Source organism: Pelodiscus sinensis, chromosome 15 (assembly GCF_052426305.1).
Source record: "Pelodiscus sinensis isolate ZL-2025 chromosome 15, ASM5242630v1, whole genome shotgun sequence".
Lineage (NCBI taxonomy): Eukaryota > Metazoa > Chordata > Testudines > Trionychidae > Pelodiscus > Pelodiscus sinensis.
Window position 1 is genome coordinate 23,241,176 of NC_143066.1, and position 14,783 is coordinate 23,255,958.

The window sequence follows — 14,783 nt, forward strand, 5'->3', positions numbered from 1 at the left end:
AAATGTTCCCCAACAGGTTTCCGTGTGTTACTATTTCAAATATTCATTAATCCTTTGTCGTGGGATCCACAGAGATATTACCATATGATGTAATAGAAATAGCACTTTCTGCTATTTTCTGCATTTCTGATTTCTCAGACACAGTTTGAAATTTTCTTTCATATAAAAGAAATAAAGGCAAAAATCCCAGTTGACAGGATATTGAGCACAACTTGTTCCTGTGTACACTGACTGTAGAGTTGAGGTCAACTGTGTATTAGTTGAAATTAAGGTCATGCATTGGCATTGCATATCATAGGCTGAGGAAGGTTATGCCTCCCTGAACAACCCCATATATGGCCTGGCTCACGTCCTGCCCTGAGGCCCCTTTCTGTTTGCCTCTTCCCCCTTGGTCCCAGCCTAGACAGGCTGCTCCTCTTTTGGGAAACGTGCTGAGGCTAAGCTAAAGTAGCTGTCCTGCAGCTGGGACTTGTGGTGGCTGGAGCTGGAGGCTCTGGAGCTGCCGGGGCTGGAGCTACCCACTCTGTGCTCAGGACTCGTACCTCAGTAGCTGGCGCTATAGGGCTGGGTACACGGGGAGTTGTACCACCCACCCAGCCCTTGTGGGGATGGGGCTGCTCTGGTGGCCTGGTGTGGGGAGCTGGGTACATTTTGAGCTTCATCAGGGGAAGGAGGATGAAAGGGGTAGGGCATTGGGCAGCTCACCTCCCCGAGCCTGTGGTTCACCCACCGGCCATGAGGTTGTGTTCTAACTCAATGTACTACTCCAGTGAAGACAAGCCCTAAGACAAAGGCAAAGAAAACATATTTATTAAATAAATACAACTAAACAGAGAAAAATGTAGCAGAATATATGGAAAAACTTCTTAATTTGAGATCTTTTACTCTGTAGATTAGTCTTCCAAAGAAATAGTGGCAGAGCCAGTCTTCTGGTCATTTACAATTGGACTATACAAGGCATTTGTGCATAGACTGTAAAGAACAAACGTGCAATGGAAAGGATATTGCCTTATCAGTTGCTTCCCATCTCTCATTTCTGTGAAAAAGAAGAAATGGGATTCTGTTATAAAGGCTGATTGGGGCAAATACTTACTTGATTGCTATGTCCAAACAATCACCCTTATCATCCAGATGTATAACATTTTGAACTTCCCAAATCAAACTTGTACATAGAAGCTCAATCTGTGATTTATTTTTTTTAAGGATGGAGCAAGTTCTAATAGGTATTCTAGTGTCATGGGAGGTCAGCTATTTATAATGGCCACTCTCATGAATTGTGACATTTATCTGCAGCCTAGTGGCTTTTTTTTTAAAGTAGAGGGATGACATTTTCTTGCTTTTGAAAAGAAGCAAAAAAACCCAAAGAAATTACTTTCAATCTGATCCTTTCTACTTCAGTAGTTGCTTGTTGATCAGTATAAATGAGAACTAAACACATCCACAAGCATGGTGAAATGACTTTTATAAAGCTGATTTGATACATCTATCTGAATGTTCACTAAACTTAGTTATACTGTAAAGTGATTGTCATTAGTATTGGTAGCGGAATGTGGTGTAAATACTTTCAAATCACCATCAATTTATGCTAAAATTAATTGCTGAGCTCTTTTCCATTTTATTACTCTGGCCCTTACAATGCAAGGTCTGTCTAACTATTTTAAAGGTAAAATTTCCATTTATTTTATGATCCTGTTATGACATGTCTACAGGATATCTTGCACATGGTTATGGTAACAGTAATCCTTTCAAAACAAAACAGTGCCATCTAAACAGAACATATACCGTAATTCAAATGGTTTTATGGAATAAAATTCATTTAAGTAGCATCTCTACACTATATATACTAAGGTCTTCTGTGTCTTGTACATCATATTATGCGGCCATGCTTTCACTGTTTATAAATTATAAAAAATAGCCAAATAATAAAAGTGCAGGAATGAAAAACATTTGAAGGATAATATGGTTCTTGATATATTATTTACATTATGGTGTTTGCAGAGAAGAAACAATTGGTATAATACTATACATGTGATACTGTTTTAAATGAGCACATTATTTCAATAATACTTATTTATTTGTAAGAAATTTTATCTTAGAGATAGAACAACCTTTCTGTTGAGAGTGATATGTTGTAAAAGAGTAAGAACAATGTTTAAAGGCTGAAATTTTTTTTTTTTCATTTAGTCCTAGACCACCAATCCCTCTGTCTCTCCTGTTATCAGAAGAAGAAGCATGCAAAATAATTCAGTCATTCTGGAGAGGTTATCGGGTAAGAGTCAGCTATAGTTATTTTGCATGATGCTGAATCTGTGTGACTGTGAAGGCCTTGGGGAAAACCCTTACATAAATTTTAAGTAGCAGATACTATAAATAACTATTAAGACCCCCATGGTTCACTGGCGTTGGACATGCTTGCATGTAATCTGTCTAGTGACTCAGATCTTTTCACGGGAGTTATGGCAATGCACTCTGTTTTGCTCTCTTCACAAAGAGGTTTACAGAAAATTTTATTTTAGAAATATAGTCTTCTCTTGGGAACCCTCCGAGTTTTATTTCAGCCTTTAACTAGTAGATGTGGGTTAAAATTTGCAACTTCTATGTGTGGGTGTAGAGGCGCACATGAAAAAGATTGATGGGGGAAGTAAGAAAAAAAGTGTATTATAGAGGGCAGGAGAGGGAAATGAGACATGGCAGGACACAGAATGTATTTAGGAAGGTTAGTGGACACAATGTAAGGAAAGAGAGAAAGAGCAGGAAAAGGTGGAAACAGACATTTAAGACATTTTAGGAAAAGATACACCATAATCTCTATTAGGAAACAAACATGGAGCAAAACCAGAAAGGACAAAAGAAAGTAAAATCAATATGAGATGTAGTAAGTAGTACTAGGTGTATTTCTTATTTTACAGTTTTCCACAGAGTTTGCTCCATAGTTGACTTAAATGTGATTTTTGAGTAATAGAAGATTAATTCACCTGCTTTACTAGTAAGTTATATATGTAATTGTATTAAATAGAAAGTTGATTGACAGTGTTACAGTAAATACAGCAAACAGTGAATAAGTACACAACTGGTTTATTCCTTTAAATTGAAGGAAGCATAGAATTTAGAGAGAGAGTTTCATAGGTTTCTCCAGTTTACATCCATTATTCCTCTTGAGAGCTATTCCATGTGATATTTAATGAAGTGATACTGAAAATTTTCTTTATTTAAATTTAAAAATAAGGAGGAATTGGAAAGTAATATAACTATTACATAGCACTTTATTTTGTTTATCCTCAGAGATGTTTCTTTTTGGAAGGTGTAAATAATCTCTAAACTTTAAACCTACTTTGCTTCACTGCACAGGGAGTTAGACTTCTGTTTCTGTAAATATAGGGTGTATTCTAAATAATGATTGATATAGAAATTCTGTGCTGCTTATAAACAGACTTCAGTGTATGAGAATACCTATAAGAATCTTCCATCAACAGGAACATGGGGAAATGCTTTGAATATTTATTCTCAATTAATAGATTCCTATGATGTTTTATACCATTATTTGTTTTCCTTGGATTTGTTTTTTAACTTATCTGACTTTGATTCCCACAGTAACATTAATTAGCATTGACAATCCTACTGCAGGCATCCTTACAATAAAATGCTGCAAAGCCAATCATTGCCAGTATCTTTTGGATGTTGGACTAACACCACAAGGTTGCTCAGATACCTGGTATTTGGTGCAAAGGTCTGAAGGTCACTGTCTTTGTCTTCTACATTAACATTTACTTTAAAAGAGTATAGTCTGATCTAGGACTACAAATTGTTAGAAGAGTCCTAAAGAACAATCAGTTGCAAGGATTAAATCAGAGGTGGGCAAGATACGGCCTGGGGGCTGAATCTGGCCTGCCAAGCCTTTCATTCTGGCCCGCAGCACACCCCACTGGACCCAATGGCAGGGAACAGCCCCAGGGCTTAGAGCGGCTGACTGCTCCATCTGCCACTCTGTGCCGGGGGTAGGGAGAAGCTTTGTCTGCTGCAAACCCCCTTCCTTCACCGAAACTTCCACTCAGACCTCACACCCTTTCCTGTACCCCATCCCCCAAGCTCCCTTCTGCAATCAGCCTTCGTCCCAGATCCTGAACCTGCTCTATAGAAAAGTGTAGTCCTTAACCACTTACCAAAATCTTAGCGTGGCCCCTCATAAAACATTATTGCCCACCCCTGGATTAAATCTATCAAACTGAATTGTTTTGTTTGGTGCAGAAGGAGGCAAAGTTTTGTTGTTTAACAGTTGCAAGCTGAAATTAGAGAGAGAAGGTGGGTGATGTGATATATTTTATTTGATCAACATTTCTGTTGGTGAAAGAGAAAAGCTTTTGAGCTAGCGCAGAGATAAGTGTTAATAACAACTACAGTACAGTAAATCTAGGGTGATGTATTTTTATAGATGCCAGTAAATAAAGAGAATGGTAAGTAAGAGTCACTCGTACTAAGGAAAACAGATACAAAATATTGTGGAAAATTGTTAATCTAAGATTTCAGATGGCATGAACTTTTAAATTAGTTGATATATATGTTAGTATCTTAGTCAAGGCTTTTCCCACCCAAGGATATTTTTGGTTATTGTTTTGGAAACTCATTTTTTATTTCAATAAGTTACAAGTTTTTATCAAGAAGTGATTTAAAACTTTTCATACAGACATTGTTCAATTGAACTTAATTATATAATTCATACAATCTGTAATTCTAAAACACCCTATTATTACAGTGAACACCATCAGGTAATATTGACTATAAATAAAAAGTTGTGGCCTCATATATCAGATCATATGCTGCACTGTGAAAGAGGAAGGTCATAACTTCCACGGGACTTCTCAAGTTACTTTTTCAAGGACATGAAATTACACACCACACACATTGAAGAGTAGAGGGGGAAATATTCTGGATGCACTGTTTGATTTTTCAAGAAGAAAACAACTAAGAAATTCAATAAAGTGAAAGATAGCTCCATGTGTAATAATAACATTCCACAATGTGAGGATATAAATATGAATCCTTGTATTTATTTTTGAAGCTACATCATCTTCGATGGAAGAAATGACAGCAAACCCTGTTATATTTTTTAAAAAACTTTTCTCAGACAGATCTTTTGTGTACCTTTTGAACTGTTTTTAGGACATTCGTTGTTAAATATATAGGGTATGTCTACACTACAGCGCTAATTCGAACTAACTTATTTCGAATTAGTTAATTTGAAATAAGCTAATTCGAAATAACGCATCTAGACCCAAAAACTAATTTGAATTAGCGTTTTGCTAATTCAAAATAGCGCGTCCACACTGATTGGACGCTGGGTCGCATTTAAGGGCAGCTGAAACCGGTTCCGGCAGGGCATCAGGTCAATAGTTGCTTTGTGTGGCTGCTGTCTGAAGCTATCTGAGGCTCGTGCTTAAAGGGACTCCCCTGGACAGCTGGTGCTCAGCTTTTCCGCTTGCTTGCCTACCTCGCCGAGGGACAGCAAAGCGTTTTCCTCTCCACCTACCTGTGTCGGTGTTTCCCATTGGGGACGCCGCCACAGTTGGCACCATGGAGCCAGAGCTCGCCCTGGGCATTCTGCTCCAGTTTTCGGACTTGCTGCTGTAAGCCTGCCACCAATGGCTGGAGGCTGCCTGGCACTATCTGGTGCACGTCAGCCCCCTGTCTCTCCCCCTGGCCTCTATGGGGGCCATGGAGGAGCCGCAGCAGTGCCCGGACGCCAGCATGCCCTGCCACATCTGGCGTCTGGACACCAGCAGCGACTGGTGGGATCGCATCGTCCTGGAACGCTGGGGAGACCAACAGTGGGCCTAGAACTTCAGGATGAAGAAGGACACCTTCCTGGAGCTCTGCGAGTGGCTCGCCCCTGCTCTACGGCGACGGGACACTCGCATGAGGCCCGTCATCCCCCTCCAGAGGCGTGTGGCCATTGCCCTTTGGAAGCTCTCCATGTCGGACAGCTACCGATCTGCCGGGAACCAGTTCAGCGTGGGGAAATCCACCGTTGGAGCAGTGCTCATGCAGGTACGGCGCACACCGGCCACTGGGCCAGGGGGGAGGCGGGCTGCAAGGAGAGAATGGGCCGCCCCAGGGAAAACCAGGGGGGAGGGGAGGAGGCGAAACTGCCCCGTACGGGAGGGTTCAGTCTGTCCTGGCCGTACTACACGCCGCCTGCGGGGGTTGCTTCCGGGAGTGGGGCGCGGGGCAGTGCCAGGGAACAAACACTCCCAGCCACGTGGGCGCCCCAGTGATTCGTGGTGTGCTGTGTTTCTCTGCAGGCGGTCAAGGCCATCAACTGGGTGCTGCTCCTCAGGGTGGTCCACCTCGCTGACCCGGATGCGGTCATCCAGGAGTTCGATGCCCTCGGCTTCCCCAACTGCAGTGGGACCATCGATGGGAAGCACATCCCCATCCGTGCCCCGGAACACCAGGCCTCCCGGTACATCAGCGGCAAGGAGTACTTCTCCGTCCTCCTGCACGCCGTGTCTGACCACCGGGGCAAGTTCTCAGACATTAATGTGGGCTGGTCCGGCAAGGCACACAACACCAGGGTGTTCTGCAACACCTCCGTGTGCTAGAGGCTGTATGCCAGGACCTTCTTCCCCGACTGCCACATCAGGGTTGGGGACATGGACATGCCCGTCTACCTGGTGGGGGATGTGGCCTACCCCCTACAGCCCTGGCAGGCTCACCTTCAATGTCAGGCTCACCAGGGCCCACATTGTGGACGAGGGGGCCTTCAGATGCCTGAAAGCCCGATTTAGATTCCTCCTCACCCGCCTTGACGTCGCCGAGCACAATATCCATCCCGTGGTGGCAACATGTTGTGTGCTGCACAATTTATGTGAGCGGAAGGGGGAGGCTTTCCTGCCAGCCTGGATGGCTGAGGCTGAGCTCATGGCTGGCCAGTACACGCAGCCCCGCACCGCTGGAGTAAGTGGAGTAAGTGGAAGGACGTGAGGGAGGAATGGGGCACGAGCCCCCGGTGGGGAGGACCGGAGAAGCTCTGAGGGCTTCTCAGGGTGGACGCTCTCCCTCAGGGCCTCCTGGATCCTGACAGCCCCCCGATGAACCTCCCGGATGGCAGCCTGCAGCAAGTGCAGCCGGGCTGAGGGCAACGACCCCACGAGACGCACCGGCGTGCCCAGTGGCAGGCTGCCTCACTCCTAATACACTTTAAATGCAGAGCTGCAGCAGGGGTAGGTCCCAGCCCCGGCACAAGCCGGGACTGAGCCGTGTTGCTGGCCAGCCTACTAAAAAATTTACTGGCGGAGGGGGCGTGGGAGAGTAATGCGTGTAGTCTATAGGATTTTGCTTTTCTGTTAATTGGTTAATTGACACTGTTACATCCCTACTGCTGACTGGTCTCTCGGTCAATGGGAGCTTAACTTCTTTAGCTTCTGAAGAAGCACAATGAAAAGACTCAATTTTCTTCTTTAAAGGAAGAATTCCACAATTTTAAAATTATCTATTTCAACCTTCTTGATAAACATTCATAAACTGATGGGAGAAACAAAAAAACCCACCCTCAATCTTGCTTTCTTCCTCTTTTCCTTTGTGTGCTAAAAAGCATTATTAGAGATAGGAAGTTTAAGGACTGGTTCCAAAGGGAGTTGAAGTAGTAGTGAGAATCTGAGATACTGCCAACAAGTAATCCAGAAGCCTGAGTCTTATTATACAGAGGTAAAAAAGAAGATTTGAGATCAAATAGCATTTAGAAAGCCTACTATATTCAAAGTATTAAGAACTGTAATATCACAGAATATAATAATGAACATGTTATTACTAATTTTCGACGTCTTCTTGTGTGGGTTGTGAGAAGGAAGGAATACAATTATTTTTTAAATTAAAATACATAATAATTCATCATAAAAGATAGTTATAGTGATTTACACCTTTGTGTGCTACCGTTCTTTAACCTGATCCTGAGTGGAGCTAACTTCAGTGGGACTAGAGGGTCTTCTACACCTTGCAAGCCCTTATTGATCAAGCAAGCTCAAGCAAACATGGTAGCTTAATTATGCCTTAGGAAATACAAGCATTGTACACATGAAAAGTGAAATAAAGCTTAGGTTATGAATAGGGGAGCTGACAGCCTCTATGGGCCCCTGGCAAGATGAGGTGGGGGTCTAGCTCTGCACTCCTAGAAGTGGCGGAGCCTCAGATGAAAGGGACAAGGCTGGAGTTAGCCAGAGACGTAGCAAGGGTGTTATGCGCCCAGGGGTGCAGCGGGGCCCTGCACCTGGCATACGGCTGAGCCCAACCCTGGGGCTTTGGGAAGCTTGTGCCGTGTCTTTCCCCACTTCCTCCAGTTTCGGGCTGGGCCCCTACACGCACTAACCTGCTTGTGGAGATGGAGGAATATTGGGCTGGGGTTGGAGAGGCGGGGAGGAGGCTCTGCCAGCGGTGGGCGGAGGAGGAGCAGGCGAGCCTAGGGATGACGGGGAGTGAGGGTGGACTAAATTGGTGTCCCCCTAGCATGGCGTTCAGGGGCAACTGCCCCCCTGCCCTCCACTTGCTATGCCACTGGAGTTAGCTAGCCCTCCATAACACCTAGAGCGCAGCGCACCACTTCCCCAGCCCTCGGAGCTGCACGGAGTGTGTGGCAGCAATTTAAAGGGCCTGGTGTTCCAGATGCTGCCTCTTTGAATCATCGGGCTCCTTGGCAACTGCCCCATTTGTTCCCCCCATTGGCAGACCTGGTCATAAATAAGAAGAAACAAGGGAACAATTGGTGAATCTTTGACATACTGATTAATAAATGTAGCTTAGAATGCCCAAACCCAGAAATTGTATTTAAAATATTTCTTTTTGAGACTTATACTAAAATAATTATATTAAGTACATCTATATTTTCTTAAGATAATTCTCTGTCCATTTATAATCCTGGTCACAAACCTGGTCGAATTGTTTACATCTATTTTGGGAGGTTGGAAAGAATTAATTTAAAAATGTGTTTCAGTTATGACAGGCTTGTATGTATATATTTTCAACAGGCACAAGTGTGACTGTCAACAGGTGTTTAAGTAACCTAACCTCTGCCAAATATGCACATTAGTTAAATTTATCACCACTCAGGTGTCTTATATTAGAGACAAGATCACAAAATGTTAAGCAATGTATAATTTCATAATAGGTAGTATAGACTAATTAGCACTAGGAAGGCCTTACTGGATGTATGTACTGGAATTCTTTTGTATTCTTCAACGTTAAGTGGCTTGAAGTGGCTGACGGAATGCAGTCTGCATTTCAAAAAAATGTATGAGATTGGTTTATGAAATCAGAGAGTAGGACATAGAGAGGAAAACAGTTAATGGAGTAATAATGTTAATAATCTTGACTCCTCTACTTGTTTTTGGCTTTGCTCTGGGCCTCAAAAACAAAACTTAAGCACATTTTGCTTCATGCAGTGATTTGCAAATGTACATGGTAAGGATGTTAAATTGCATTTAATCAGCTAATCGAGCAGTTGATCGAATTTCCATTGACTACTTAATTAGAAGGTAAGGGGGGCAACTGCAGAGCTGCGGCTCTGCCTATTAAATGTAGTAAGAGCTGGAACCATGAGCTGGGATGCTGTTACTACATTTAAAAGGCAGAGGCGCAGCATCTGGGACCAGGCATGAGTCAGGATAGCTGAGTCCCGGTTCGTGCTCGGTCCCCCGCTGCACTTCTGTCTCCCCTATCTCCCACGGAGAGAGTGCTGGTGGGAACTGGCTTTTAAGCTGGCTCCCCCCAGCACTGGCCCCTGCTCCCCTGCCTTGCTGCTTCTCATAGAGGCTGCAAAGGCTCAGGGGGAGAAGTGACTACAGGCAGTCCCCGGGTTACGTGGATCCGACTTATGTCAGATCCCTACTTACGAACGGGGTGAGGGAACCCCGCACTAGCTGCGCCCCCTCCCCCCCCAGAAGACCGCCGAGACGCTCCTCCACGGCGAGAAAAGCTGCTCCGCGTCTCCCTGGTCTGCTGGGGGGGGGCTCCCCCAGCAGACTAGGGAGACGCGGAGCACAGCCACGGAGGACGCAGGCGGCGAGAAAAGCCTGGTCTGCTGGGGGGGGGGGGGGGCGCAGCTAGTGCGCCCCCCCCCAGCAGACCAGGCTTTTCTTGCCGCTGGTCAGTTTCAGCAGCGGCTGAATCAGGACGCCTGGGGTAGAGCAGCTGGGGGGCTGCTGGGTTGGTCCCACAGCGCTGAGGTGCGGTGCTACTGGACCAACCCAGCAGCACCCCAGCTGCTCTGCCTCAGGCATCCCCAAGTCAGCCGCTGCTGAAACTGACCAGCGGCTGACTACAGGAAGCCCGAGGCAGAGCTGCTCTGCCCCGGGCTTCCTGGAATCAGCAGCTGATCAGTTTCAGCAGCAGCTGACTTGGGGACACCTGGGGAAGAGCAGCTCGGGTGCTGCCGGGTTGGTCCCCGCAGCGCCGAGGTGCGGCGCTGCGGGACCAACCCAGCAGCACCCCAGCTGCTCTGCCCCAGGCATCCCCAAGAGCATCTGAGGTGGTGCCGGGTTGGTCCCGCCACGCCAAGGGTCGGCGCTACCAGACCAACCCAGCAGCACTCCAGCTGCTCTGCCCCAGGCATCCCCAAGAGCATCTGAGGTGGTGCCGGGTTGGTCCCGCCGCGCCAAGGGTCGGCGCTACCAGACCAACCCAGCAGCACTCCAGCTGCTCTGCCCCAGGTGTCTCCAAGAGCAGCTGGGGTGCTGCCGGGCTGGTCCCGCCGCGCCAAGGGTCAGCGCGACCAGACCAACCCAGTAGCACTCCAGCTGCTCTGCCCCAAGTGTGTCCGATTCAGCCGCTGCTGGTCAGTTTCAACAGCGGCTGAATCTGGACACCTGGGACAGAGCAGCTGGGGTGCTGCCGGGTTGGTCCCTGCAGCGCCGAACCTTGGCGCTGTGGGGACCAACCTGGCAGCACCCCAGCTGCTCTACCCCAGGTGTCTCCAAGTCAGCTGCTGCTGAAACTGATCAGCGGCTGATTCCAGGAAGCCTGGGGCAAAGCAGCTCTGCCTCGGGCTTCCTGTAGTCAGCCGCTGGTCAGTTTCAGCAGCGGCTGAATCGGGGACACCTGGGGTACAATATGTACCAGTTCCGACTTACATACAAATTCAACTTAAGAACAAACCTACAGTCCCTATCTTGTATGTAACCCGGGGACTGCCTGTAGTTGAGTAGTGACTCAATTACCTGATAAGCCTAGGCTTATTAGGTAGTCGACTACTCAACTAGTTGCTTACATCCCAAGTACATGGATGAAAGCTCTTTTCAAAAAAATATAAATGGTGTGAATTGAATTGGAAACCGTTTTTGCTTAAATTGGCATTTCTGAATCTCCAGCTGCTGACCAGTATTCTCCTGAAAAATAACATAATTTGTGACACCAACAATTTAGAACCTTGATCAGAGAGTGCAAAGCAATCCCTTCTGTTCAATTATTGTGATGATGTATATTTAAATACATCTGCTCAAATAAGTTGGGGGTGGCTTAGTATCTTAAGCCTCAGGTTTAACGTATCTAGTTTCCATAGCACCATAGATTCAAAATCCAAGGGAGGTAGACCTATTCTGTCATTCTTTTAATGTAAAATTGAGTTTTATATGATTTGTTTTATGCTGGTCTTTCTGAGAGAGACATGAAAAACAGGTGCTAGCTACGCTACATTGGCCATTATACACCTCAGGACAATTTTTAATGAGCAGATATTTCTCTAGTGTCTTTGATCAAGAATGGTCTTACTTCCCCTATTATGCAGTGTTCTGTGCTCCAGTTGGTTTCTAACCCAGAGCTGAATGCATTTCTTTGTTGCTATGTGTAGATATGACCAAAAAGTTACTGTATTGAGAGTATTGGATGAGGTAGGATTGTAGTATCATGCCTACAATTTGTAAAATATTAAATGATTCCTTAGAACAGGGGTAGGGAAGGGCCAGGAGGCTGGATGCAGTCCCTGAGTTGCCTGGATCTGGCCTCCAGAGCTTAGGGCCTCCACCAGCATTGAGGAGCCCACGCTGGCTCTCTAGCCCCACCTCCCCGCAACCCCTGGCCCCCTGACTGACTTTTCTGTGGTTCAGCAGCCCCCGAACCAAAAAAGGTTCCCCATCCCTGCCTCAGAATCAAAGGCATTATACAAATATCAAATGCCATTATTTATTGCATATATATTCTAATTGTTTATACTCAAATTAAATAAAACATATAGATGAATTACCTTTAACTCTGACAAGTTGTTCTTATACTTCTGCTGTCATCGGTGATGTCTCTTTTCACAAGATACAACCACTGCCAAAAGGCTCCAAATAAACATGTGAGTCAGGGAATCAACCAAATATTTGCTGCATTTACAGTAAATGTAGATTCACTCTAAGAGATCTGGGTTTTTTAAAAGAAAAGCTGCACTCTGACTTCAAAACCGGACTTATTCAATGCTTCACATCATTCAGTTGACTACACATTCATCCCCATGCCTTGATTAGCATCATACAAATTTGCCTGCTGGATGTTTTGCAAGTTATTGTCTAGTTAGAATTATATTTTGTTTATAAAGAGGGAGCTAATTTGCTGGTGTATTGCCAAAGGTATATTAAAATAATTTTCTGAATTATTAAAATGTTTATATACTTGGAATTGAATCCTTAACTGAAGTTTAGGTACATATATTCCTTTTTTCCCTCTCATTTCTATTTAAAATTGCTTTTTTCTATGAGCACATGTTTATTTTTGCTTTTAATATTGCTTTTAATATTGGACCCCTGAATATACAGAGCCTCTTTTACTATGCCTGACCATATCTCAAAGCTCTTATCTTTACTGGGGTTTGATTTTTCATTCTGTGGCTAACATTTTGTGTCTATCAGTCTAGGGAAGGATGTGTGAGATGTGCAGTTTTACTCCGATATCTGAATGTGTCATCTTCAGAAGATGACCAAATTCTATCAGTAAATTCTAAGGACTGGAAATCTCAATGGTCATTGATAAATCATGAGATCTCTCATATGGCAAATTAGCTCTTGTGTAGCTGTGAAGTGATGATGAGAACTGCAACAGCTGCAATGCTATAGAGCAAGTCATATTCCTAAATTCTTCTTCGAGCAATATTCCCGTTAGTGCTGCACTCTGGATACTGGTGACCCAAGATTTTTCTAGCAATGCCCTGCTGCGCATGTCCATGGTGCCTACTTATGTCTTTGGTGTCTATTAGGCACAGGCATAGCATGGCCCCCTCATTTCCTTCTCTACTGTCTTCAATGGCAGACAGAGCACTGTTGACTCAGCCTTTCTTCACCTAAAAAGCCAACAAAATGCGTTAATTTTCTTCAGTTTTCACCTTAATTCTAAGTTCTGACTCCTAGTCTACCTGTTTGCAAAAAAAAACCCCAAAAAACAAAACTAAACCTTTTTCGTCATTCTTCACCCCGTTTTCCTTATGCCTGGCTCCCTAGGCTTCAAACACTGTGGCTCCTGCCGTGAAGCCATGCCAGCCTCGGATGGTCACTCATGCTTCATGTTTAAGTTTCTTGGGGAGGCAGAAGTGTGCGCATTGCTCAAACCTAATGGCTAAAGCATAACGAGACCATGCCAACAGGCTGAAGACCTACTTATACGAGAAATCACTTCAGCCCCCATGTGACGAGTTGCCTTCCAGGAGGAAGGAATTAGACAAATCCAGAAGTAAGGACAAAATTCATCCCTCTACCTCGTATGACAAAAAAAAGCAAAAACTTGGGTTTCCCTGGCGAAATCTCTGCCTCCAGCACTGAGCTCATCTAGAGTGAGCACAGGCGATAAGCCTGGTACCTCTGGTATGGCACTGCCTAAACTTTTGGTACCGTACAAGAGAGCTCATTCAGAACACAGACAGAAGGCACCAGCACTGACAGCACTGTTACAACCCCTTTCCATGGTGCTGACTCAACACCACAAGACCATACTGAAGCTGACACATCAGACCACATCAGATGCAGCATGTACTATATCAACTGGCAGGCTGGAGCCCAGTCCACTTTCCTGTGTATAGAAGCATTGAAACTATGGAACCAGTGCATTATGCATCACATCACCCCCATTGCCACCTGTCTCCCAGGGGTTCTCAGCATAATGTCAGACAGCCTCAGCCGCATCTTCTCCAATCATCATGAATGGGAGATAGGCTCTCGAGCTCTCCGGAAAGTATTTTTCAAATTGAGACAACCGGACATAGACCTGTTTGCAACTAGGGCTAACTGAAAGGGCCTCCTGGTCTGCTCCAAATCAGCCCTGAGGAAAGGATCCCTAGGATATGCTATCTTCCAGAAATGTGTCGCAACTCTCCTATATGTGTTCCCACCAATTCCCTTGATTCACAGAATAATCACAAAAATCAGACAAGACCCGGCTTGTGTGATTCTGGTTGCAACTGCATGGTCAAGGCAAACTTAGTTCCCTTAATTTCACAGGTTAGCAATAATGGATCCTCATATCTTTTCCCCGCAATGCGATCTCCTCACTCAATATTATGGCAGGGTTCTCCATCCCAATACAGTGAAATTCCACCTCCAAGTGTGGCTCCTTTTCATGTCTCCAAAATGCCAAAAATACCTGCTCAGAAAGAGTAAAACAAATACTAATAAACAGTAGAATAGAATCCAAGGAAAACCTGCCTGTACAAGTGGAGCAGATTCTTCCAAATGGGTCAAATGGAACCATCCCATGACACCCGACACCATGCCATCCCCATCATACTGGATTATCTATTGGAACTGAGGGAAACAGGGTTCTCGTTCAACACCATT

General features: G+C 44.9%; 1 protein-coding gene across 3 annotated transcripts in view; it reads left to right on the forward strand.

The window, feature by feature from the left end:
- The window catches only part of IQCK (IQ motif containing K), a 124,941-nt gene that overhangs the window by 59,382 nt on the left and 50,776 nt on the right, over nt 1–14,783 (forward strand). For all 3 annotated transcript variants that reach the window (XM_075899410.2, XM_075899411.2, XM_075899412.2), the window contains one exon: nt 2,185–2,269. In XM_075899410.2, coding sequence (XP_075755525.1) covers nt 2,185–2,269 — 85 coding nt within the window. The remainder of the gene's footprint in view (nt 1–2,184; nt 2,270–14,783) is intronic.